At 34.1% G+C, this 26349-nt stretch overlaps 2 protein-coding genes across 4 annotated transcripts; both read right to left on the bottom strand.

Moving 5' to 3' along the window:
• Positions 1–5979: 5979 nt before the first annotated feature.
• Positions 5980–13446, bottom strand: LOC7465507 (E3 ubiquitin protein ligase RIN2). 2 transcript variants are annotated; one of them, XM_024597516.2, is made up of 13 exons: positions 13244–13446; positions 12478–12914; positions 11650–11727; positions 11011–11097; positions 10797–10918; positions 10006–10102; positions 9784–9889; positions 8722–8879; positions 8471–8608; positions 8328–8395; positions 8009–8239; positions 7014–7383; positions 5980–6557 (listed from the first exon to the last, which is right to left on the bottom strand). In XM_024597516.2, the coding sequence occupies exons 2-13, from the start codon at positions 12706–12708 to the stop codon at positions 6501–6503; spliced, it is 1743 nt and encodes a 580-aa protein (XP_024453284.1). In that variant the 5' UTR covers positions 12709–12914; positions 13244–13446; the 3' UTR covers positions 5980–6500. The 2 variants fall into 2 exon arrangements, with proteins under 2 accessions (XP_024453284.1, XP_024453283.1); XM_024597515.2 differs by having other exon boundaries at positions 7014–7386; positions 13244–13445.
• A 4726-nt stretch (positions 13447–18172) lies between these two features.
• LOC7465506 (putative glycerol-3-phosphate transporter 1) lies at positions 18173–21668 on the bottom strand. 2 transcript variants are annotated; one of them, XM_002303464.4, is made up of 3 exons: positions 21483–21668; positions 19317–20400; positions 18173–19009 (listed from the first exon to the last, which is right to left on the bottom strand). In XM_002303464.4, exons 2-3 carry the CDS (start codon positions 20320–20322, stop codon positions 18447–18449), a joined length of 1569 nt encoding a protein of 522 aa, XP_002303500.3. In that variant the 5' UTR covers positions 20323–20400; positions 21483–21668; the 3' UTR covers positions 18173–18446. The 2 variants fall into 2 exon arrangements, with proteins under 2 accessions (XP_002303500.3, XP_024453815.1); XM_024598047.2 differs by having other exon boundaries at positions 21528–21668.
• Between the last annotated feature and the right edge of the window lie 4681 nt (positions 21669–26349).

Below are 26349 nucleotides of genomic sequence, written 5' to 3'. Positions count from 1 at the left end.
TTTGGCTAGGGCCAAAGGTCTTTTTCAATTTTCTTTTCTGAACAAGGGAACAAAGCTATGATTCAATTAGAGATTTCCTCCTTTACATGATTTGAACTCCACTGCTATATATCAAGGACTACGGGGCTACATCATATATACTCTGTACGTACAATGAAAATGAAGACCATTATTTTTAGGAAAATTACACCCAGATCCTTCCTTGATTGAAGGGGTTTTTTTTTATGGAGTTTTGAAAAATTATAGTTTGTATTTTAAATTTTAATGTATTGTACTTGATTTTTTCAAAAAAACAACAAACATTATTTAATTATTTTTGTTATAATGATGAAAATGCCACATGTTTGATGGAAAATTTAGTAGGTCATTGCAATTTCGATCAAATTATAAAATATTATAAGTAATCATATATACTCTGTACGTACAATGAAAATTAATGAAGACCATTATTTTTAGGAAAATTACACCTAGCTAGAGTTTTTTTATGGAGTTTTGAAAAATTATAGTTTGTATTTTAAATTTTAATGTATTGTACTTGATTTTTCCAAAAAAACAACAAACATTATTTAATTATATTTGTTATAATGATGAAAATGCCACATGTTTGATGGAAAACTTAGTAGGGAATTGCAATTTCGATCAAATTATAAAATATTATAAGTAATTTTCACTTATTATATGATGATATGTGGCAATCTAATATATATAGCCTTTTCTTTTGGTTGGTAAGAAATGGAAAGATTAAGTTGATTGAAAACATCATATTTTCTTTATGGGATAATTACAACAAATCTAGTGTAGTTTATTTATTTTAATTTGCTTAGCCTTTATTCTTTCAAAAACTAAATTTTACGTCTTGAAATTTATAAATTTATGACACTTTCCATTCTCATAGCACGCAAAAATTATAAACAAAAAAGGCCATATTACAAAGTGCCATTATATTTCCATTAATAATAAAAAAACCCTTTTTTTTTATTAAACATTATAACTTTATCATTAAATTATATATATATATATATATATATATATATATATATATATATATATATATATAAATTAAACATAGAAAAACTAAAAAGTAAATCAATTTGATAAAGTGTTTTTGGAGCACAAAGAAAAAACAAAATAAAAGAATAAAAATGAGTCTAGCCTATTAGCCCATCAATTAAGAACATGTTTGGGAACGCGGTGCAAACCATGTTTCTAAAAAATTTATTTATTTTTTTTGCTAAAATTTAATATAATTTATACGTTTTGGATTGTTTTGATTTGTTGATGTTAAAAATAATTTTTTGAAAAATAAAAAAATATCATTGACATGCATTTCGACACAAAAAGTTATTTGAAAAGCAACTACTACCATACTACCAAGCACCCCGTGCAAGCTTAGCTTTTTATATATATATATATATATATAAATATAATACATAAATGACAAGTCATCCGTTTAAAAATAACATTGTTAGTTTCGCTTGAACTTGCCACCAACGCTCTAACCAACTAATCTATTATTATAAAATAATTAAAAATATATATTAAGGTATTTTACTACTTATATTATAATATTTTATTATTTATATGAATATTAAAGTAACATAAAACACTCCAGTTCTTTTATAATGTAGAGGTAATAATATCCCATTAGAAATACCGTACCCGGGCCTTGTAGCAAATTAGCAATTCTGAAGGTTGTTTAAATTGAAAGCATTAATTAATTATATTGGATGCCACTTTCTTAATAATAATAAAAAAAACTACTACTTATCCCATTTTTCCGCCATTGGTCGCCACCTTTTTTTCTTTAATTAATTATCTCAGATTTAATATTCAAACCAGTGATACAAAGAAGAAAAGTTATTACATCCATAGCCGATAAGAAAATGGCTTGTGTAGGAGAACATAGACTTACAATATGAGCAACAAAGCAAGAAATTAAGGAAATCAAAATTATGACAGAAATATTGCTACCTATCTAGCTAGGTAAGACTAAGTTTTTCTTTTGTGAATTGGTGGCGTCCGCTGTGGTGGTTCATAATCTCTGATCACCGCAGCAACCTTTTGTACCTTATTCTCATCGGAGTCTATGGCTTTCTTAACACTATTGGAACCAAATCCTACTACTGGCAGTGCTCGCCTTGTTGAATATCCCTACATGAACAACACAGAACAATTTCTATGTAATATATTTTAGGGTAGCCCACTTAATTACTTGGAATCTTTCTATAATTTATGTGTTCTATTTACACTTTACATATGATCACACATCCTCACATATCAGTTGGCCAAAAAAAAACAAAAAAGAAAAAGAATGAAAGTAGCATATGTTTTATTATCAATATTGGTTTCTCCAAAAAATTAAGACGAACAAAAAAAAAAGAATGAAAGAATTCTAATTCTATAAGGTTGACTAAAATAAAAAATTTGAGGTCAAAATAAATAATAAAAAAAAACAGATCAATGCATACTATATATAAATTAATGTCGCGCTGGTTGGTATGTGTTTGTTTTGAGCATAAAATATCACGGGTTTAAATCATGTTATAATAAGGGATCAGTTGAGATCAATTAAAATTGGACATGTTTAATTATAACTTTGATAAATATTGGTTGATTGTATATTTTATTAGAATTCTATGATTCAGATTATTATTTTCTATTTGATCCTTATTGAATCTATTCATTAAAAAGAATTTATTCAATATATTTCTTATGTATCTATAGGTGCTATATTGGATTTGAATCAAATTTCGGATCAATCCATGTTGATTGACCGTCTTTATTATGTTGTTACTAACAAATACCATTCTTTTTTGTTTTGGATCTTCTAAATCATTCAAGCAGAAGATCCGACCCATTTTTTTTTTGATACACCAATTTGATACTAGATTTTTATGTATATAATTGCACACACATGACACCACAGATTTCATCTCTAAAGTGTTTTACTAAATAATTATCTTCTACTTCATGCAATGTAGCTAGCTGATTAGCCCCACTTAATGCGTAGAGGCACATGCAGATATATTCATGCATGGATCATTTGCCCTTGTCACTCTCATCATGGACAAGAGGAAAGTGATGGTTCATGAGCACCTGCTCACCTTTTACTGCCCCGGACATTTGAACCCTATAAGTTAGATCCTTCACTGCTACTACTGCACTATATATAAAGACTCAAAAGCATTAAGCATCGTTACCTCTGTATTTGTTGCTTTAAGCGATACCACATGAGAATTAGGAGACTTGAAAATCTTACTACCTTCATGTTCCATCCCTATCAGAAAAATAGTGTTTGAAAAGATAGTTGATACTAATTAATGGCTATAAGAAGATAACATCAACGAGAATGATGGATCATATTATTGATTTTTCTGTACAAAAATGGGTAAGAAGTTAAGCAATATACTGGGAGACAGGCTGTAGTTATAGCTAGGCAATGGCAGTAGTGAAATAACAATCCTACTAGTTTCTTAATTTCTATAAATAATAAAAGCCCATAAAGGTATATAAATAGTAGGATAGCTTCTAAAAGAAAAGACAGCTTCTCAAATTTATAAGGACATATATGTTGGACATATGAAGTTGGCCTAATGGTTAAGAACTTGCTCGAGCTGTATGGAATGAATGCATGTCTTGGGCTCAACTATTGCCGGCGCTGCTCTCGTTTTAAATAATCCCATGTTTTACCAATGCTGCTGGCCGGCCTCGGAGTTTGGTCTGAGCATTTAGCTGGTGCAAGTAGGCAGGACGGTTTTCATGTATCCGGAGATGTAGGTGGGTACATTTTTTGGATACCTTTGTTATCGGATAAAAATTGTGGACATAAATGCATAACATAAGATTCAAAGAGGGAGATTGATCAGTTATGAGAAGGTGTTCGTGTTCTAGGCATAGCATAATCTGATTGAAACCCAGGGATTTGATGGAGGTTCTTGTGCGGCACACGCCAAGAAACTGGAACAAGAGGCTTGATGGGATTTTGATCATGACCTGAACTTTTGGTAATAGCCTTTGAATCCTTTGATTCTTGAGTAATAATTGCAGCACCAGGAGTACTCTTTTCACTGATGTCCTCTCTGTCATTAGTTCCATGAACTGAATCCATGCTGTGTTCGACCTTCTCTCCAACCTGCACTAGACCCCAAATTAAATTTAAAACTACACGCACGCAAAGAGGGTGAAGGATATATAATCAAAGAATCAATGATACATGTTGTAGTGGGATTGTACGTAGGACACCAACCTTGGCAGAGAAATAGACTTCTGCATGAAAACCCTCTTTCACAAACCCAATATTTCGAGCATTGCATAATGCATGCATGGAAAGAGACAAGAGAAAAATGGAAAGTAGAAAGGATTTGATGGGCATGATTAAATCTTAGAGAGGCAGGAGAGTAGAAATCAAGATGAGAGTTATTTGGTATGTGTGTGTTAACTGTTATGGGATGGGATATAGAAGACTAGCTAGCTATATATGTATTTTTATTCAAAAGGGTTTTGTGAGGGCCAAACTGAGACGTATAAGAAGGAAATTTAAAAGAGAACATGTAGAAAGAGTAATGATATGACGAGACTGAGGGAGAAAGGAAATAGAAGGGGATGCTGGCCCTTTAACCAGTCGCTTTCTCAATAGCAGTAAGGGACCTCCAAACAGTGAAGGCTAAAGCTTCTCTTTAAAAGAGAATGAAAGAACAAAATATTTGGAGTTCCATAAAATTAAACAAAATAAAAATGGCAGCACTTTGTAACATCTTTCTTGATTTATGCACGGTTTAAGAAGGCATCGTGACTTTGCTTAGTAAACTAATTAATCGGCACCCATTTTCATGTTTAACTATTATTAATAATCCGCAGTTTTAAGCACTCCCTGATCGATTTTCACCATCATCTAGATTAATAATTAAAGGATATGAATAAATAAATAATTAGGGCATGCAATGTAGTCAAAAAGCACATCTACATTTATACTAGTAAAAAAAATTATCATGGGACTAGTGGAAGAAGTCAAAGAGAACAAAATGTTAGGATTTCAAAGCTGTAGAGGTAAGCTCAAATCACTACAAATTTTGTCGTCTGATCTCATGCTTGTGGCTCCGTGTTTGCAGTTCTCGTCCATCATGTTACCTTATAGGCTTATATATATATAACTACTACTAGCATTCTAGAATTTTATATGCAATTTTACCTTTTAACTGCGTTGTGGCATTGAAAATGTTGTTGTCGCTTGAACTACTTTTAAGTCACACCTATAACAATTTAACTTCCATGACATGCAAAACTAGGGACTTTCTAGGTATTAGGAAATGAGGAGAGACCTGGGCCTAAAATTAAAAAGACCTAGCTCTAAGTTTTAAGAAAAACTGTGACATAAATCAGATCACAGACATAATATTATGATGGGTTTCATGTGATCTAAGTGAGCATCGCTTGAATCTTGTAATAATTTCTTAAGAGAGTTTTACAGTTGGAATCCTCCACGAAAGATGTGAGGAGACTAGAGTTCTGGCCAAGATCTGAGACATTGAGGAGATGTCTGTCTCCCAAACTAGGTGATTAAACAGTTGGTATTATGTTATGTGTACATGACAAATAGTCGAGGCAAGCTGTCGCAAAACCTGTATTTTTTTCAATTCGGCGCATCATAATGTTTGCAGAGTTTGTTCCATAAACGAATTTACAGGTGGGTCTTTACGGGAACCTCACGGACCGACCAAATGTCTCTCCAATCTGAGTACCCTCTGTGAATATTCATTTACCTTGAGTAAACCATCAGAAACATCAGGGAATTGTCAAATCCTTTTAAAGAAACCAACTGCTTTACTCGAACAGAAATCTGACTAAATAGAAATGGAAGACAAATACCATTTGCCATTAGGTTGCATATGGTTGAGGCAGATTACTTGAATCATCAGCGTGGGAGTATTTGTGAAATAATAAGAACTGGTCAACAAAGAACTATGCGGATGCAATCACAACTGGCTGCAAAATTTCGATTGAAGATTAGCAATTGATGACATGCATTAGAAGTAAATCATTTAGTTTCCTCAGAATCTAACAGGCGCTACTTGATCAAAACAATACATATTATTCATAATTGTACACTATGTATGCAGAACCAGGCAGTACAGCTGCGTCCTCTGTAGCTTGGAGCAAATTGATTTGATGCGCTAAATTCTCTCAAGGCGCAGAGCACAAAGACCTGCCTCAATGGCTCAACCTTCCCATCTCTTTATATGTATAGATTTTATTTTTCACATGAAACTGAAAAACTAGCACTACATTATGCCTTCTTCCCTCCCTTTCCCTCTCGTGTACAATGACTTGGTATGTACATATATTGAAGCTTGTGGATATTTGAAAAGGCAAAAGTGCAATGAGAAGAAAACGGTCTGGGGTGATTGGCAAAGTCGTGCACGGCCCCAAACCTTCAGAGACACTCAGTACATGGAAGAAAAGGTTGACTGCCGAGCACATGAAGCCATTACAGAGTATTCATCTCACATGTGCAGAAGATTATTTACAGTAACAGTAGCAGAATTTGTTCGCTGCAAGTCCTGCAAAGTTTGATGCATTGGAGGTTCTCAATTAAGACTACAGGATACTATAAAAAAATGAATTGCTTCGAAACATAATCCATGAATACCAACAAAGTTGGAGTCTAGAAAATATTTTACACACTATAAAACCAATCTCCTAATTTATATAAATAAAAAAGCTCCAACCCTAATTCTTTAAATCAACATTCAATCTTGTGAACAGGTTTAAAAGTATACATCTCACGTTACATGTTATTGAAGGCTGGCAACAGAATGGAGATATGTTACAAAGGATCTTAACAGATAGTGATGCAACGTGGAAGAAGACGGAATAGAAGAAAGCACATAAAGGAAATGATAATGACAAGTGACAATGTATTTGCAGACCTACTTTGTAACTAACCACAAAATGTATACCTAAGGAACAAATGAAGAACCTGGAGACATGTAAATAAAAGTAAGTTCAAACAGAACCTGGAGTATCAACTCATCTGGAACATGGGGCAAAACCTCCCGCACTGTCTCAGCCATAGCAAGTATGTTTGCTATGAAATCATTTGTGGAGTGTGATGCGGTCCTCATATGTAAACCACCAGGGTGTCTTCCACCAGCAGCAGGAGGGGTGGAAGAGCCAGATGGAGTAGCCTGAGATGGACTCATTGGCCAAAGGCTCCAGGCAGCATCCTCGAGAGCAGTTTGTGCATAAGTTTCTCCCACAGATGCTAGATGCCTCATCATCATCTGAACCCCCCCCAATCCAACTGATCTCATAGCTGTTGAGGGACCAGCCCCATCCGCACCCTGGCCGGACCAATTAGGTAGCCAACTTGAATCCAACCCTGCACTTCTATGGTGCAAGAAAGAGAGAGATCAAAATAATTGATGGAAACATTGGCACCAATCTTTGAAATCGCAATCTATGCAATGACCATTTGTCTTTTACTTGAGATTGAATGGCTTTTAGAAAAGATTAGACAGACTCAGATGTTTGGGACTGCAATTTCAGCCAATGGCAGACTAGGATTTAAAATTTGGGTTAGCATTCCTGGTTATCATCATCTCTCTTGCCTCCATCTACTTCTTAGGTAAAAGGAAACATGCATGTGTTGGAATTTACTTTTTCTGTTTTCTTAAGCAGAAAATTTCGTTAAAGTCAACTTAAACATGGCCATTGGATCTAATAGAATATGACAGCCAGTCAGCTAAAGAGTCATCACAATGTCAGATCCCGAGCAAATCTAGATTCAAGATTTCCAATAATGCTAGAATTCATGGGTGCTCATAGAGGAACTACTGCTAGGTAACATGCTAACCATTGCTCAATAGCAGAATGGTCACTAGCTCTAAATTTCAGAATTTCCTCGGACATTTTAAGGGAAAAAATGATTGTTTTCATCTAGAAGCAGCAAGCTGTACTCATTTCTAGGCAATCAAGAGAGACTATGATGATCTAAGGTAAGGGGCCGAACCTCCAAGGACTGCTCTCTGTAGAGTTCTGAATCTGGGTAGGGAATGCCCCATCGAGCAGTGCACGACCTGGAGTGTTTTGCCGATCAAATCCTTCATTTATTTGATGAGCAAGCTGCTCATCAGCCAGAACTTCTCCAGTATGAGTATTTGCTTCATTTTCAGGCCTGCCTAAAAAAAGTGGCTTCCGACAAGTGGGACATGAGTATATCTCATTTAATCCCTGATCCAACCTGGTAATATTGAGCAATATTCAACATTTATTAAGCATAGAAATAGCCAAATAAAATTGCTCAAAAGCAATAAGTTACGAAATTGTACCAAGATCTCAAGCAAGCAAGATGAAAAAGGTGACTGCAAAGTAGCCTTTTGGCCTTGGCCATAGGTTCCTGTCATTACCCCGATTCATTAGACACTTACAGTTCCAATGAAAAAAAAGAGAGCAAGATATGAGACAACCATACCCTACAGATAGCACATTCATCATCATATGCTCGTAGCTCTTCAGATGTTGCATCAGAAAGTGCTGCATGAAGGGCATCTAAAGCCATTCTAAGCTTGATAAATCCTTTTATACGCTTTATGATAGCGCTTAGCAAAGCCTGCTCAAATTACCAGAATCATTTAATATAAAGGACATCAAATCAGTGTGTCAAAATAAACAAACTCATTTATGTTAAATAGTTCCAAAAAGAAAGTAGAACAAAATATTTACACGTATATTAAAAAAGAGGACCACATCCACAAGATGAAGTGCCACACCATGGAGCCACCAAATATGCACATAATGACCAAGTGCCATTAACAAGGCTGCCATGTCTAGCGAAAAGCCCAAATCCCGGATAAGAATGCCTTTCCACTCCAACAATGAACCTGCAACCACACTCCTTAATCAGGAAAATATCATCACATTAAATCCACTAGAAGTGTGGTAAAGTGGAACAAAGTGACATAAATAAACTAGGACCACCGAACAGCATTTTTAAAATTATATTGAAACTGCCCTTAAAGACAATGTGAAGACCGTGGGAGAAGCACTTTTCTAATGTACAGCAAAGGGAATTGATCTACATGCAGTCTAAGAGAAAAACAAGCCCACTTTCAGTTTTCAGTTGAAGAGCTAAGCACAAAAAAATGTGCCTGGTCGTTTTCAATTAAGATCTGTAAGTTAGTTGACCAATTTTGGCCCTTCAACAACTTTTGATGAAAGTAATTGTTGACTAGTCATACACATACACTATCCATTACACTATTTAGAACTTTCCATTTATGCACACACAAGCACATATAACATAATAATTACACACACATCCATGTGATCTCAGTTACTAAAGGACAAAAGTCTTTAACACGACAACAAGTTCTTGTAGAGTGTCAAGTGCAGAGAAAATGCATCCCCACCCTCCTCCTCTCAAGTTCTATTTCTACCACTAGTACTAGTCCTTCACATTCACAAACATTGCTATAGCACCTACAAACTTTATGCAGTTGAGCAGTGCTTAATCTTTTTGAGTGAGCAGAACAAATACTTTAATTATGTTCACTGTTTTAAATTCCTAACATATCCATTGGATGTTTCAGTTGAAAAATATATCTTTGCAGTTTGGAAATTGACTTTGTTCAAGCAGCATCTTGACTTTGTGTCTGATCTCCAAGGTAAATTGCCTTAACACATACACTCTATAATATACTGTACATATCACAAAACTGTTGCCTATCACCTGATACAATCTAGGATACTGGCATTCATATAGCAGAATAAAAGTTCAGGAAGTACCTGCTCTTATTGCATCAAAAAACTTGAATCTTTGGCAATTTGCACTATTCCCAGTCGAATGATGGAGCCAAATCTCAAGCAACTGAAATCCATGAACCAGCATAGCCTACAGAGAATATAACCTAGTCAACAAGTGCTATGTGTCTCACTAAGACTAAAATCTACGTAACATATTTACAATTTCTGTATAAAACTAGAAAAGAAGTTTTCCAGAGACATTACTTGCATGGTCTCAAAAGCAATACTGAAAGGCTCAAAGAACAACAACAGAAACATGGATGAACCTGTGCTTCTGTATATTACATAACACATATGTATCCTGCAAACACCAAGATGATACAGAAAAAAAGTGCCTGTCAGGATAAAAATTAACAGAGTCAGAGATAAACAGAAAAGAGAGAGAGAGACAGACAGACGGACAGAGAGAGAGCAGGCTAAATAATTCCTTCATATGCAACCATGTGAAAAATCATGAGAATTAGTATAGCATCTCCTTCCCCATTTAGACCTGTTATTTCACAAAGATACAATGTTTCTGATAGAGAAGCAGCACCTCATGGGCCACCACTCAGAACGTAGGAACAGGATGTTTATGGCAAACAAAGAAACTAAGTAACCTAATCCACCTGTCTCAGTTAGGCAACCATCATGACCAAGCCCAGCCACTGCTCCTCCAAAACTACCCCAACCATTTCCACCATCACAAACTTAGCACCAATAAAAGAAAAACTAATTTCATATGCACAATGACAAAGAAAATTGTTCTCTATAAATCAAAACAAGTTGCTGCTATGCTCAGGTCTTCTACTTCCAACATGGTGTCTGATATACGATTGTACATTATTTTTATAGCTTTTACCAAAAGTCAAATTGTACTACCCATTGCAGATATTTCAAACAGTAATGAAATTGGGTTCTCATTGAGCTTTATTGCCAATATCATACAAAGAAGGGCACCAAGTGCATTTCCTAAATCATATTTATCAATAAAACATTGGGTTACCAAAGATTACCAGAAAAGGTCAACAGAGAGGACCAGCAACAACATTGAATAGGCACGAAAATATGTCCATGGCGTTGCAGAAGGAGATGCATTCAAACGTTCAAGTCGATCTCTAGCTAATGCTTGAAACATCTGTAAAACCATGCAAACTACCAGAAATCTTATCATTTCTATAATAAAATTAAAACAACAGATTTTTATCATAAGAAAACAGTGCCACTAACCTTTAAAGAACATAGTCCAGTCAGCCAAATTGACCAGAGACCTATTTGAGAAATTGTTGGAGGAATAACCAGTGGTAAAAGTGTTCCCTGTGCAATATTCATCACATAAGAAAACACAACAATTACAGAACTACAAACATAGAGTTCCAACAGAATAACTAGCCTTATCAAACTTCATTCAAAGATACCCAATTCCAATCCAACAATCAAATCATCGTCATGGAAACTAATACTTATCCAGATTCAAAATATTTACCAGCCTGATAACCAATACTATATCTGGACAAGCAGATTGCAAAACAACAGGTCTAAAAGATACAAAAGGAAAAGAAAAAAAAACACCATTGCTAGATATTATTTGCTCTGAGAAATTGGTGGTGCAAAAATTATGAAAAAAACAGGAAGAAGGTTGAACAAACACTCAAAGGTGATTTTACTTGTCATAAGTAGCCTTCTTTCTCATTATAGTTGCTCATTTAATAAAACCTGATTGCTGTCCCAAGACAGACTTTTAAAAAACTCAATGTGCAACAGAACTAATACAGTAGCTTAAATGAAGTGGCCTATCAAGTACTACAGTAAATAATAAAGAATAAAAGTCAAATGCTTTCCAACCAGTCACTTGGTAAGGATATTTACCTTGTAAATAGCATAATTAATGAGACGTTCCACTAGCTTTTGAGTTTCAGAAGGATACAACTCTCCAAAGAAAATAGTCTGCAAGTTCAACAACAAAATCAGAACCCTCAAAGCAATATCTATGAAGGAAAGTAAGCTTATCAATATGATAACCAACTGGGAATCTGAGCCCCAATTCCATTTGAACTATTTAGCCCAAACAATGCTGCAGGTTCCAAGAACATATTTTCCTAATTCCAGTAGCATTAACTTAGTATAAAAACCATCTCATCTATGCTCTCTTTTTTTCAAAGAAGGAAGAATCTTTTACTGGAAAAGAATTAAGTGAGAAAATACAGAGAGAATATGTTTCATGCAGTGCAAGTAAAGAGAACCAAATCAGAAGGGCTGCCTGTGACATATCCCCTTTTGAGAACTCTCCTAAAATTCCCTAAGAAACATATCATGAAGAGACTAAAAGAAAACATCCTATGCCCACAATAATTGATCATTCTGCATAGAAGCCCCCACAACAACAAGATGGTGTCCCATTCCTGTCAGGCAGGAATTTATGTGGTAAATTCTTTTCTAAAGCAGTAGCCCCATTCCTTAAGACACGGTATTTAGACAAGCAATAAATGCCTGGCTAGCATGCAAACTGCAGAGAATGATAGTATAAATCTCGAAAAAACATATTTCACCATATTTTTGTGTCATGACTTAAATCCTAATTGAGATCCTCTTAAACAGATTGCTCAACTCACTACATAAACCTCTGCACATAAATATTCATAAATGAGCAGTTATAAACCAGAAAACATTTGGCAAAATTAAGAAAAAAAAACTCACCTTAAGACAAAGATTGAGTAGTATAAATACATTGAATACAAAATTCACCACCAATGCAATGGTGGCATATGAACCAAACAGAAGCTCAAGTGCATGGTTGGCATTCTCAAAGTTGGTAAGATTCTCAACAATCAAACCATCTGATCTCAATATATGTAACGACACTTCTGTTAGAACCGAAAAACTCAAAACCGTACACACTGCTGAAATCGCTAAATAACTGGCACCCATTTGTGACGAAAAACAGCCTCTCCACAAAAACCCACCTCCCAAAAATTCATACGAACTGGCTTAACATGCCTCTTTCCCAGCAATAATCACAGCTTCAAACTAAACCGCAAAGAACAAAACCATCAAGTGGCTCAATTAGCTTAAAACTCTGTCAAGAAACCAATAGATTATATTACCAAACTACAAACCCCCCCCCCCAGAAAAACCTGCAGAAAAACAAATAATCAGCAATCAGAAAATAATTCGAAGCAGAAGAACAAAAAACTAAAGCACAAAAAAAAATCGTTATATATTAACTCAATTCAGGTAACTTTTTCAGTTTTCAGCACCATGGCAATTTGATTGATAAGAAATTAAGAACCCCGTTTTTAATTAAACAGAAACGTTAAAAAATGATGAAGAATGAAAAGATCAGTTACAACAAATCTGATTTACAGCCCAAAATAGGCAACAAAAAAACCCTAGATTTTGAATTGTAAAAATACAATTAAAATAAGAAGTCATTTGAATGGTTAGGGAAATATAAAAAAAGAACCTGATTTGATTCGACTCGATCAGAGAAGGAGAAGAAACTGTTGGTGTTGGCGTCGGTGGCAGAGAGAATAATAATAAATAATAAAATGGCCTGATTGTATTGAGAGAGTGGGGGTGGGGGAGGACAGGAGAGGAGAGGGTCTTTTTTTGCGGGAAAGTCATGTAAAGCATGTGTCATGATGATTTTTGTTTTCTTTTTCATCTTTGTTTTGTCTGTAATTGAAGGGGAAGAAACTGTTTTATCTTTATCATCTTTATATTCATTCTTTATTTCAAATCTCATTTTCCAGCACGTTTATTTTGTTTTAAAAATATTTAAAAAAAAATTGAATTTTTTTATTTTTTTATTTCAATTGAATTTTTTTATATTTTTTTATTGTTTTAATGTAATAATATTAAAAATAATTTAAAAAAATTAATATATTTCCAAATAAAAATTATTTTAAAAAATAACTATTATCATACCTTTAAATACCTTTTATATTTTTTTTATAACTTCCTAGCTTACAAGTATTAATAAATATTAAATTATAAATAAGAATATGGTTGAGATGTTGGGTTTATCCAACTATATTTACAAATGTTATAAAATAATAATGTTATCTTTTTATTTCTTTAATTTATATTGTTTTTATTTATTTTATTTACACTTATTTTATTTATATTATTTACTTTTAAATATATAGTTTTATGATATGTTATTAGCATAATTACTTCTAATTTTTATTTTGAAATAAATAATTATATTTAATTTATGGATAAAAAGTAGAAGTGACCATGACACTTAAGTTTATGGTATTTAATATGTAAGAATTATTTATCATAAATACTTATGCTAAAATTTATAAACACCATTAAAAATAAGAACAAAACATCTAATCAAAATAAGATAAAGGTCATGATCCATCATCTTCACGAAGAGTTGACGAATATCTACCGATCAAAGATGCCTTTTATCCAATGCACTTTGGATCAAATCAAAGGGTTTTTTTATAATAAAAAAAAAGAATTCAGTGATGATTCTACCCTTAAACAATTTTTTTTTCCCGCATGAAATGGAAACTCTTGGGGCTTGAACTTGCATACTGTTTTTGCATGCCAAATATTTTTTTCGACTTTTGTTTGTTTAATTGCTAAACTATTAAGAAGTGGATGGAGAGACAAGACCAGTAAACCACTTGCCGGCACTGTTGGGTGGTATTTAAATTGCAGTATAGGCTGTAGAAAACTAAGATTTTAGATATCTGCAAAGAAGATGTTTTTGTAGACAAATCGAAGAAGTTGGTTCATGAAGAAATTGATCCTGTTCCATGATCAAGGGTCCCTGTACCTCTTCGGCATGTCATGATTGGAGCCTAGAACATCACAATCCCACCTCGTCTTTTTGATCATTGTAGCTAAAGCCAGGAGCTTTCTGGTTTCAGAGAGTAGTGTAAATTGATTTCGATTCGTACCACCATTGTCAGCTCTCCCGAGCTATTAACTTGTTTTGATATTGTTTCTTGCCATTTAAACCTCCAAACTACAAATCCCATAACCATAACCTTCCACTTTTTTCCCTCAAGTTGTCCTGTCAATGTCATATGACAAGAAGTTTATAAACAGAGTGTCAATGTTATATGGGATTTCAATGAAGAGAAGATATTTTCATGGGAAAATTGATAAATGGGTTGATGTGTTCAAAGTGCTAGCTTACGAGGACATGATCAAATCGGAATCTACGAATTGTCCTATCCAAGATGAGTTGATTTGGGATCTCTAGTGGAGGTTTTCTGAAACCATGACTCTGCTGACTCTTGTAGGCTATAAAGCATGTGTGAGTCCAATTTCCAGTGCTAGTTTGAATTCCCATGCTAACGCTGCTGTGTTTTTGAAGCCTAGCTAGCTGTTACACGTACAAATCACCACCATTGCTGTCTGGTTCAAGTCTCCTTTTCATGTTATCCCCGTTGGTTTCAGGTCCATAACCATGGGTTGAACCTAGAATTTCTACCAGCCCCATGTCGTCCGCTGGACTGAAGCGGAAGTCATAGGCTTTCTGGGTAATTATTCAGAAGAACTCTGGTTCGTTTTTTGAACTGGAAGGACTCTGACTCATCAATGGTAACATCTCGGCTGGATTTTGTAAAAGAGTACCTCCTTTTGTAGTTCATGGGAAACATCTCAGATCTTATTTTGGCACAAAATATGGTGTTCATATAATTGTCTCTGACCTTGGAGTTAGATTTGGTGTAAAAAATAAAATAGTATTATTTTACTTAATTAGTCCATTACGAGTTTTAATTAGAATTTAAGAAAGCATTTTTCATTGGAACCGTTTCTTTTCTTTTATTTTTTTTTATTTTATTTTTTATTTTCATCTTTTAACATTGTATTTATCAGAAATTGAGTTTTATAATTTATCTTGATTCGCTATCTTTGAGGATATCTCGGTTTCATGATCTAGTCATGAGATTTGCAAGTTAACTCGGCTAACTCAAGGTTTTTTTATTCTTTTGTATAATTAATTTTTTTTAATTTTATCTTTCAATATCTGGGTTGATTGGGGATTAAACTTCATAATTTATTTTAATTTGCTTTCATGAGGTTCTCATGACTCAAATTACGGATTTTGCAAGTTGACTTGGGTTTTTTTGTCATTTTTTTTAATTGATTTTATTTTTTATTTTCATCCTTTAAAATTGCATTTATCATGAATTGAGCTTTATAGTTTTTCTTGGTTTGCTATCTTTGAGGATATCCCAGTTTCATAACCCAGTCATAGATTTTGCAAGTTAACTCTAACTCAAGTTTTTTTTATCCTTTTGTGTAATGTATTTTTTCTTTCAATTTTATCCTTAAATGTTTGGGTTTACTGGGAAATAAATTTTATAATTTGTTTCAATTTGTTTTCTATGAGATTATCATGATCTCATGACTCAGATTATGGGTTTTGCAGGTTAACTCGGTTGACTTGGGTTTTTTGTCCTTTTTTATTGTTTTTTTTCAATTTCATCTTTCAACATTTGAGTTGATTGGGGATTAACTTTCATAATTTATTTTGATTTGTCTTTTATGAGATTATCACAGTCTCATGACTCAAGTTAAAGGTTTGGCAAGTTAACCAAGGTTGACTAAGATTTTTTTTTGTCATTTCTTAATTAGTTTTTTTTAATTTTGTTATTTAACATTTGATTGATTAGGAATTGAGCTTCATAATTTATTTTGATTTCCTTTCTATTGGGTTATCTCAGTTTTATTATCCAATTTGGTAAGTTAATATGAGTTGACTCGAGTATTTTTTTTGTCATTTTTTAATTGATTTTTTTAAAATTTCATTTCTCAATATTAGGTTGATTGAGAATCGAGCTTCAATATATATTTTTTATTTGTTTTTTACGAGTTTATCATGGTCTTATGACTCGGGTCATGAATTTTACATGTTAACTGGGTTTATCCAATATATTGTTGTTTCAATATTTATTTTAAAAAAATATATTAATCAAACTATATTTTTTTTATTTAGATTGTTTTTGGACTTGCAAAGATGAACGGTTCACATCAGGTTAATCCTACACAATTGAATTTCTTTTTTTTCTTGAAAAACACGTTGACAATGTCTTAATATCATTTTAATATTTAAAAAATTTTGATCTAATCTATAACATAGTGCAAGTAAATAATTTAGTATTAAGTAAAAAAAAACAGAGAAAATCATAAATATAATAAAAAAGATCCGATATATTTTATTGTATTTGTAACATAATAAAAATATAAATGTAATGAAGAATTGGTGTAAGAACACCTTTAAGAAGAAGCAAACAAATAAACCAACAATCGGGAGATGATGAACTGATGGTGTATGCTAAGGTTAATTTTCTCTAAATTATTTTAAGTACGCATCTTTTGTATTGCTAATAATATTTTATTATTATTGACCACAAAATTTAAATCCTAAAAAAAATATTATCAATTGACAGAATAATCTTTTAAATCTTATTATATATTTTTAATATAATGGTATACATACTGAAAAAAGAATATATAGTTTGTGGGTATTTCCCGAGATGATTTTATTATTATTATTATTATTATTATTTTCAATCAAATATTTTAGAAAAGTAGCACTGTGCACACGTAAAAGAACACACCAGCATCCAAACCCCTATCCTGTATTGAGTCACGAGTGCACTTTGTTTTCTCTTTTCGTGGGCCACGCAAGTAAAATTGTCTTTTCAAGACACTAAAAGAATAATCCAAAAATATTAAAAAGAAATTAAATAAAAAATAAACAAAATCTTGTCGAATAACGTTTCCGTCACGTTACCGAACACTAACTAAAAAGTTAGTTGTATAGCAACTCTTGCGGGATTGACACTACTAAAACAGGTGCCCAATACCTGTCTTTGCCGATCGTGACTTTTTATTTTTATTTTTTATCCGTTTCTAAAATCAAGCATCCCTCTCACGGGTTAGGTTAATTATAGCCCAATTGCCCCTCTTATTTCTCTTGTCGCCCGCCCACAGGAGAAATGGAGCCAGCAGAATCTCTCTTCAATTTCATCATTATTTGCCCCTGGGGGTGCTAGCTAGGTGGAGCGGTGAGCATGCATGCTCTCCCTCATTCTGATCATAATCTAAGGATAAAGCCACTGGAGATTTTCTCTCTCTCAATGAATATATCAATCCTGCACTAAATCTAAAAAGAAAACGAGAAGGGGAAAAAAAGAGGAAATTCTCTTTGTATCTCCCCTCCTTGTCAACTGTATCCTTGTGTGCATGGTACCACAGATTACAAAACTTATTTCAGGAAAGATTTGCTTTTCTTCCTCTCTCTCTAATTTTTTATGAGGATATTGAGGCAAATCTTTTGTTTATAAAAAAATAAAGCTGGAGTAATGCGCATTAATGGATCATCTGAACCCCGCATTCAAGAAAGTATTCAATAATCTTAAAAAGTTCCCTTCTGGGCAATGCTGCATTGCTTAAATTGATACATAATATGCAAAAGAATGTACATATATACACAAACAGCAGGACAGCCCCTCTCCTACTTCCACTTTTCCCAGCCGTATATCATGGAGAAGGTTTAAAAACATCCTCTCCCATCCTCGTACATATCAAGAGGATTTTTCCTCGTCATTTTAATCGGCAGAGCTCATAAAACACTCTGATAATCACACTGGCAAATATAAGTATAACCCCAGTTTTCCCCCCTCTATAAATCACACATCAAGTGCAGCAGCTGGTGCTCTTGACGTAGATCCTTGAGACCTTGATTCAGCAATCTTTGCAGCCACTTCAGCCACAATAAGTCTCGTCAATAGCAAACCTGCAACTAAAGCTGCAGCCATTAACATTGCGAAAACTGCATTCCAGCTCTTAGAAGAAATGTAACCTGTTAATAAAGGTCCAATTGCAGCTCCAACCGAGCCTGTTCCATCTATGATTGCCGTAACAGTGGCCAATGCCCTTGAGTTCCCCTTCAAGGAACTGTGAGTTCCCAAGTCAGCCGAGACAGCTGTTGTTATAAGAGCATAAGGGCCGTTCACAAACATGCCAGTAATGAACATAAGAGCAATGTTTAAACCCAAGGAAAGGTGTCCATAGCTCCGGTAGAAAAAGAGAGAAGGGATGGCACAGTACATGAAGCTTGCTGCTGTAATTGCTCTGGCATCTAGGCGATCAGAAATGTGACCAGCTAAAATTCCCCCAACCACCCCTCCAACATCAAAAAGAGTTGACAAGTTTCCAGAACTTCCATCGGATAAGTACTTTCCGTCAATGGCTGAAAGGTTGATGAGGATAAATAAGTCCACATCATGGATATTATTATGACAAAAAAAAGGAGCAAAAGAACACATTTCACCAGTTACAAAATGACAAACACCTATGTTTTATATCTAAATTTATAAACGAGTATACAGTAAGTGAGTCTTCACATTTCTATTGATGTTAAAGAGTTTCAACCAGTCATAGAAGACTCATGAAACCAATGAATCTCATTTTCTCCCTTCACTTTATAAGCACATTAAAGAATGCTACGCAAATTCAGGTCAATCCCAAAAATGAAAAAGCTAAGAAGCCCAAATTACCTGTCTGGCTAATGTAGAAAGGAAGCCAGTAGAGAAAAGTATAGGCCACCAGTTTGGAGAAAAATAGGCAAAGAGCAAATGGAGCAACTCCAGGTATTTTCCATGCTTCAATGAACCCCACAGCTTCCTGTTTAACATCAGGGTCCGAAGCCAAAAGAGGCTCTGTAACTCCCTCCCCAGCTTTATTTGGAGAATCCAATTCATCTTCATCTTTATCAGCTCCAACAGCTTCGGGACTAACAGGCAGTAACAAAAACACAAGCAAGCCAACAAAAGCAATAACGAGACCAGGCAAAACAAAAGACCAGCCCCACCCATAGCTCAACATTGCAGCAGCAATCAAAGAGCCTGAAATATTCCCAACAGAAGTGTGGGCATTCCATATACCCATAATTAGCCCTCTCTTCCTCTTCCCAAACCACTTACCAACCACCGCAACCACCGAAGGCCATCCAGTTGATTGGAACAGGCCAGCAAGCATTTGCACTATCAAGTAGTAGTAAAAATTGTGCACATTTTCCCAAAATCCAACGCCAAATAATGACGTAAATATACCAGTTCCGACCATTCCTATTGTCAAAAAGATCCTTAAATTCATCCTATCACCTAGGTGCCCTGAAAAGAACATTCCTATGGCATATATAGCAAGGAAAGCCAAGTCTAGTTCACCAAGCAAGGCTGTTCCGTCTGAGGCATCAAATGGAGCCCAACCTTCTCCAAGTTTCCATGAAGATCTTTTTCTTGCAACTGGTTCATTTGAGTAAGTAATCCTCCATGGGACAGACCTTAACCCCACCTCAGATGATTGTGGGTCAAGGGTGCTCTTGACAATGCTCGTGGTTTTTCGAGCAGCATGGTAGCTCGCGTATGCCAAAAATGTAACGATCAAGACAATGGCTTGGTGGGTTCCGTAGGAAAGCCTTCTCTTCTTTACGCATTCTAAGAATCGAATACCAATAGGGGGCTTAATTTGGTTTCTTTCGACTGGATCCAGAGATGGACTCATGTATAGGTTCTTAACTCTTCAAGGAATGAAGGGGGAGAGTAGGGATTCAACTTCCTCTCTTAGAACAAAGGCAGCACGCTGCAAAACAGATTAAAAAAAACAAGGTTTCACATGAGTTTACAATGATAACTTAGTAACAGACTAAAAGCAGCAGGAGTTGAAAAAACTTTTGATAGCAAGGAGAAAGTCTTCGAATGAGTCTGTATCTATGTCTACAAGTTTCCACCGATCTTCACTTTAAAGACTGGAACTCTTCTTTTACAGAAGTTCTAAGCGACTCTTTAGAGATTCATTAGAACACATAAACATGAGCTCCTAATAAATGACTCTAGATTCTCTCTAAATTAATTTCTAACACACCTTCCAACTCTCAGCATTATACAAAATTATACTTGTATATTATATCTAGCTATATGAAAGGATTTCTTCAGTTTACTACCAGCTCAACATCACTCACAGCAAATCAAAGTAAGGAACTCAATTGACACAAACTAGTAACTTTTCGCTGTCGAATAAGACTGACTAATTTTTTTAAAAAAAAATCCTCAAATATGTATCGATTTAGCAGAGGAGTTCAATTATATAAAACTAAAAACTCTCAAATTCTGTTAATTAAAAATTGAAAAAAAGAAGATTAAAAACCCCTCAAACACTCAAAAGCTAATGATATCTCAAGATTCCAAGCGTGTAGAAAAATCATTTTTTAAAATTCGGGTCAAATAGAGCCCGTGTTGAAGAAGACAACATAAAGAAATATTCAAACTAGAAAAGGCTTCCTCTCAAAAAAAAAAATTCAAACTTCAGTTTTGCAAACGCTAGAATTTATAGTCTATCAATCCAATAGATTTTTAACAAAATAGATCAAGAAAAAAAGTCCACAGTCAATTGAAAAAAAAAGAAACACGGGAGAAAGAACTCAAAACAAAATAGAAGGGACTTTTCACAATCAGAGATAAACCCAAGATTTCTTGGGCAATGAATTTACATTTCAACAAAAATCCATTTCTCAAAATCAACTTCTGAAGACTCTCTCCAGACCACAAACAAACCAGCACGGAAGTCAAAAGCCAAAATTTCAAAACCAAGAATATGGAAACGAACATTAATCTAAACAATGAACAGAAATCATTAAATACGGAAGCTGAAGAGCAACAGCATACCCTGTTTTAGGGTGACAGAGCTCACAGGAGATTGTTTGCTCTCACCTTCTCTCTCTAGAAAACTATCAATCTCTCTCTAAAAAGGGAAACCATATATCAAACTCTCTCTCTCTGCTTCCTTTTTCTTTTCTTTGTTTCTATTTCTCAAGGGAAAAAACGCCGCGCGCTTGTCGTTGTTGCCTACGACGGGTGTCTTCTTAATGTTAGCGTTAATTAATATTTTAACGTGTTTTCAAATGTCCATCTTGTCCTTTGCTTAATTTCGCAACAAGTTGTTTTGCTTTTTATTTTATATTACGTGACTTGACGAAAATGCCCTTGACCGACCTGTCATCGTGATTGAGAAAAATGGTTTTTTTTTATATATAACTTTTCCACGTGGGCAGTTCTTTTCGGAAACGCCGCCTCACACTATCAATTTTTTTACAAAAAAAAACTCTTTCTGATATTAATATTCGGTTGAGTTCAGCTTTTTCAATATACTAAATGTTCTAACTTAGGCTCTTGAGTTTTTCAGAGTCATTCAAAAGAAGAAGAAGTCCGAGATCCAAAAACAATACTTAAGTTAAGTTGATGATTTTACTTCGAATTTGAGCTCTTTGTGATGGCCCGCTCTCTCGAGTGTCCCATGACGACATCGCTGCTGTCGACGCCCAAACACTTGTTCAGTCCTAAATCCACACAGCTAAGATGCTTGAGGGAACTAATGACTTGTACGCAATGGCAACCACCATAAATAATTGCCATCCAAAGAGAAATGGAACATGTCGGTTACTCTGACAAAATGACGAGTCAAATGGACTGCGTATTAATAATTTCTGCGGCAGAGATGTTGTTTTAAATTTTTTTATTTTTTTTAAATTAATCTTTTTAGTTTTTTTTAATTGTTTTAATGTGCCGATATTAAAAATATATTTTAAAAAATATATTTTTAAATAAAAAATACTTTAAAAATAAATAAATATTAATAGAATTAAAACACAACACGCTAAAAAAAAAGGTCTAGCATTGTGGCCCTCCTCATTGATAAATAAATATATTTTTTGACGCTGCGATTTGTGAAAGCGTCTAGGCAGGAGAAGCTTAGAAGTGAAGGGACTTTACACTTAATTCACCCGATTCCTGATAAGAGGGACTGGAAGAATTAGAACCCAAAAATACTAACACTGTAATAACTATCGAGGGGGGAAAGAAACACAGTGAGAGAATTGGACGATTGTAACCCTTGATTATTTTGCAAAAAACCCTGGTATTGAAAAGTATAGTAGCGATTGTTTTTAAAATGTTTTTTTACTTGAAAATGTATTAATATAATATTTTTTTATTTTAAAAAAATTATTTTCAATATCAATATATAAAAATAATTTAAATCATGAAAAAACTAATTTTAAAAAAAAAATTCAAATCTTAAAAAAAAAAAAAAAAACAATCTGAATTCCGTTCACTGAAATTACCAGAATATAAGATTGAATATTTGATTTATTCTATATTTTTCGAATACAGGATTTGGCATCCTACGAACATGACATGTTTTACGAGGTCCCACCAAATCCAGACTTCTTCAGCCCCCATCAGCTCGGGTCCAGAATCCTCACCTTGTAGCTGATAAGGGCAAAATAGTCAAGCTGCATAAACTCGCGATACTGCTCTCACAATCTCAGCAGGGTTATTCTTGTACTTCCACAAGCCAGCATAATTTATCAGTAAGAAGCCGCGGGAGCGCATATTCGCATATCCGGAGGGAATTATTCCTCAGCTGCAGGTGTCACGAGTGGGAGTACGGACATTCTGACGTGGCAAGATTAATGGGCCCATGATGATGGGGTGGACGTGGATGACCGACACTAACCTGTTTCAGAATTTGAGAGAGAACTTGGAAACTTCCTTTTCTGGCTTTTGGCGATGGTGATAGATAGGGGGCTGCCTTGCTTCTTGTTTTGCTGGTATTGTATTTCTTTGAATTTTGTGTCGGAGGGTATTATGTTTGTAGCTTCTGGTCACGATTGAAGGGCAATCCTCTTCAAAAAAATAAAATAAAATAAAATATATCAAAACCATATATATAAAAATATCTCAAGATCTTTATGTGAAAATTATTTTAAAAAATAGATTAGAATACAAAAACAAATACTCCCTAAATCTAATTCATCATTGTTTTATGAAACTTCTTAATATTTTATAAACCTTTGAGAAGAAGTGGAGCCTGTGAACTTTTTAGATTGCAGCTTGAGAATGTATGTGGAATTTGAATTTTATTTTTTTACCAATAAATCTCGGATTGACTTTTATTTTAATGGTTTGACATTCTTATGTAGAATCCATCCAAAGTCATTAAAAAAATTATATTGTTTTCAGAAAAAAAAAACATTTTAAATCAAATTTCCAAACCGTTGTAATTACGTGTCCTCATAGTACCTTCTGTTTCAATTGAATGTTTATTTATTAGGCAAGTGTTATGGGAATTTTGGAACTAAATTTCACGTCGCCAGTTGAGTTTTAGGGTTTTGTTAATTTAGTCCTGATAGAAAGCAAAAAAGCCGTGATTCAGAGGAGGAAACACACATGACATGGCGGCGATCAAGAACATGCTGGCTGGATGGCGGTATGTTATTGCCTCGCTATTTATCTCATTCTAAAGAAAAGGAGAAAGTTATGTTAATTACGTGGGTGGATTGATCTGATGATGTTTTACAAGGTAAGAACTGAGGAGACAAGATGAAATAAAGAGATATAGGTAGAATACTCTACAGTGATGATGTAAAAAACAGAGTGGTTATCTATGTATTATTTTTTTATTGATCGTGGATAAGATATAATAAAATATATATTTTAACTTTAATATGTACTGTTATAAAATTTAAATATTTTTTTAAAATATTAGATTTTTTTATTTTAATTTATATTGAGTATTGAAATTAATAATAATATAATAATTTTTATTATAAAACTCAGATTGGCTTGACGAGTTGTCCTAAGACTCGGATAACTCGGGGCCTTGACTAGTCTGATTTAAGAAAATATAGAGGAATGATTGACCTAATCTAACTAAGTTAAAAATCTCAGTCAATTCGTGATCCAATCAAAAACCCGTTAACTTTTTTGAAGAAAAAAATTGGTCAAGACAATATTGTTTTAATCGTTTTTTTTTTAATTGGAGTTGACACTCCCGATCCGGGTCAGGTTTTAAAATTATAATAACAATCATTTTTATCCTTACATGTTTTACTTGAACAAATATAAAATTAAAAGTTTTTTTATAGGAATATTTTATGAATAAAAAATAAAAATATTAGTTTTGTACACATATCTTCTTTGTAACTCATATTTTGAAAATATAAAAATTAATTTTAAAATTATTTAAGAGACAAATTTATTTTTATATCTTTATATTTGCAGCTAAATATTTTTTTATTTTTTTTATTTTTCTCTTTAATTAAATATATTTTTATCTTTATTGTTCATGCTTGTTTTTTTTTTTGGTTCCGAGACACTATTTAAACACCACGTAAATTATATGAAAATGCTACAAATTAACGTCTGTTTTATTAAAAAAATTAAAAAAGTAAATATCAAAATTAAACTCCACCTTTAAAGTGGCAGTGCTCCAGCTTTTTAATTTGTCGTCGAAGATCAATGAAAAGAACCAAATGCCTTTAGGCTTTGGCCATTCAACTTCGGTGGACGTTTTTTTTTTCCTTTCTTAATTTTAATATCGGCTGAGGTATTTAAGATGGGATTCACATCTGGCGTCTGTATATATACACTAGACAGGGGAGGGTTCTTGCATGTAAAAGGCAAATAATTGGTTGCTTTTTTTATTTTTATTTTTAAAAAGATTCCGATTTATCCACTTTGGGATCTGAACCTTGGAGAGAAAGGCCAGCGTCGTGTCACGAAGCGCCTACCTATGAGAAAGGAAACAAAGAAAAGGCATGGCTTGTCATTTTCGCAGCACACAGGATGAGGCATTTTGTTTTTACCATGCGAGGAAGGCTTGTAAACATCGGGCCATGTACAAGTAGTTCCTCTCTAGAAACAATTCAGGCACGCAAACAAATTAAGATCTTTGGTACTTTTATGTTTTAAAAGTATATTTAAATTTTTTTTTATAACACAGTCTCAAGGAGGAAGGAGATATTGGAACTCTTTTTTTCCCTGCCAACGGATAAGAGACCATGGATCATGGGCTGCAACTGGATTTCAAACCTTCTACATTTGTGAGAAACTCTCCTTTTGTTTGGAAGTATTTCCATTCGGAACGTGAAGAAATCTTGGAGTTTCTCTCCAAGCATTATAGATGATTTTTCATGATGGTGTGATTAATTGAGAGCACTATGAATGATGATGGTTTCGGGTATTTTTTTCTATTTTCATACTTCAATAAAGAGGAATTCATTCATTGAGTTTTCTCGTGATTGAATTTGTTTCTCTCCTCGGTGTCGATGCCCTCCGATTTCAACCGTGGTAAGGACAACTAAAGCCAGAGCCAGATGCTCTCTAGCTTGCTACATGATGTTCTAATGGTAAACAGTAACAAAAGCGAGGCTTTTGCTCTTGCTTCCTAGCTCTGGACAGTGGCAGGTCAATTTCCTGGCACCACATATGGGGTAGCGGTGCTAGTTACATTAAATTCGATTTTCAATTTGCAATCAGGCCACTACTCCTATTGAGAGATTAAAAGAAAAAGCGGTCCACCAGTCTTCGTGGCGATAGCAGATCTAGTATCGGATAAAGAAAACGAAAGTCGTGTACGAGTTACTTTTACTGGCCGGCGAGCCCAAATAGTTTGACGTCTCCGGTGACGATTACCCAAGTCGTCTTGTTGTCTCAACAGTAGCTCGTGGACAAGATGCTTGAGCTAAGATTT

Source organism: Populus trichocarpa, chromosome 3, assembly GCF_000002775.5.
Source record: "Populus trichocarpa isolate Nisqually-1 chromosome 3, P.trichocarpa_v4.1, whole genome shotgun sequence".
Lineage (NCBI taxonomy): Eukaryota > Viridiplantae > Streptophyta > Magnoliopsida > Malpighiales > Salicaceae > Populus > Populus trichocarpa.
Note: the sequence above shows the minus strand (reverse complement) of the source record. Positions and strands in the feature narration are given on the sequence as shown.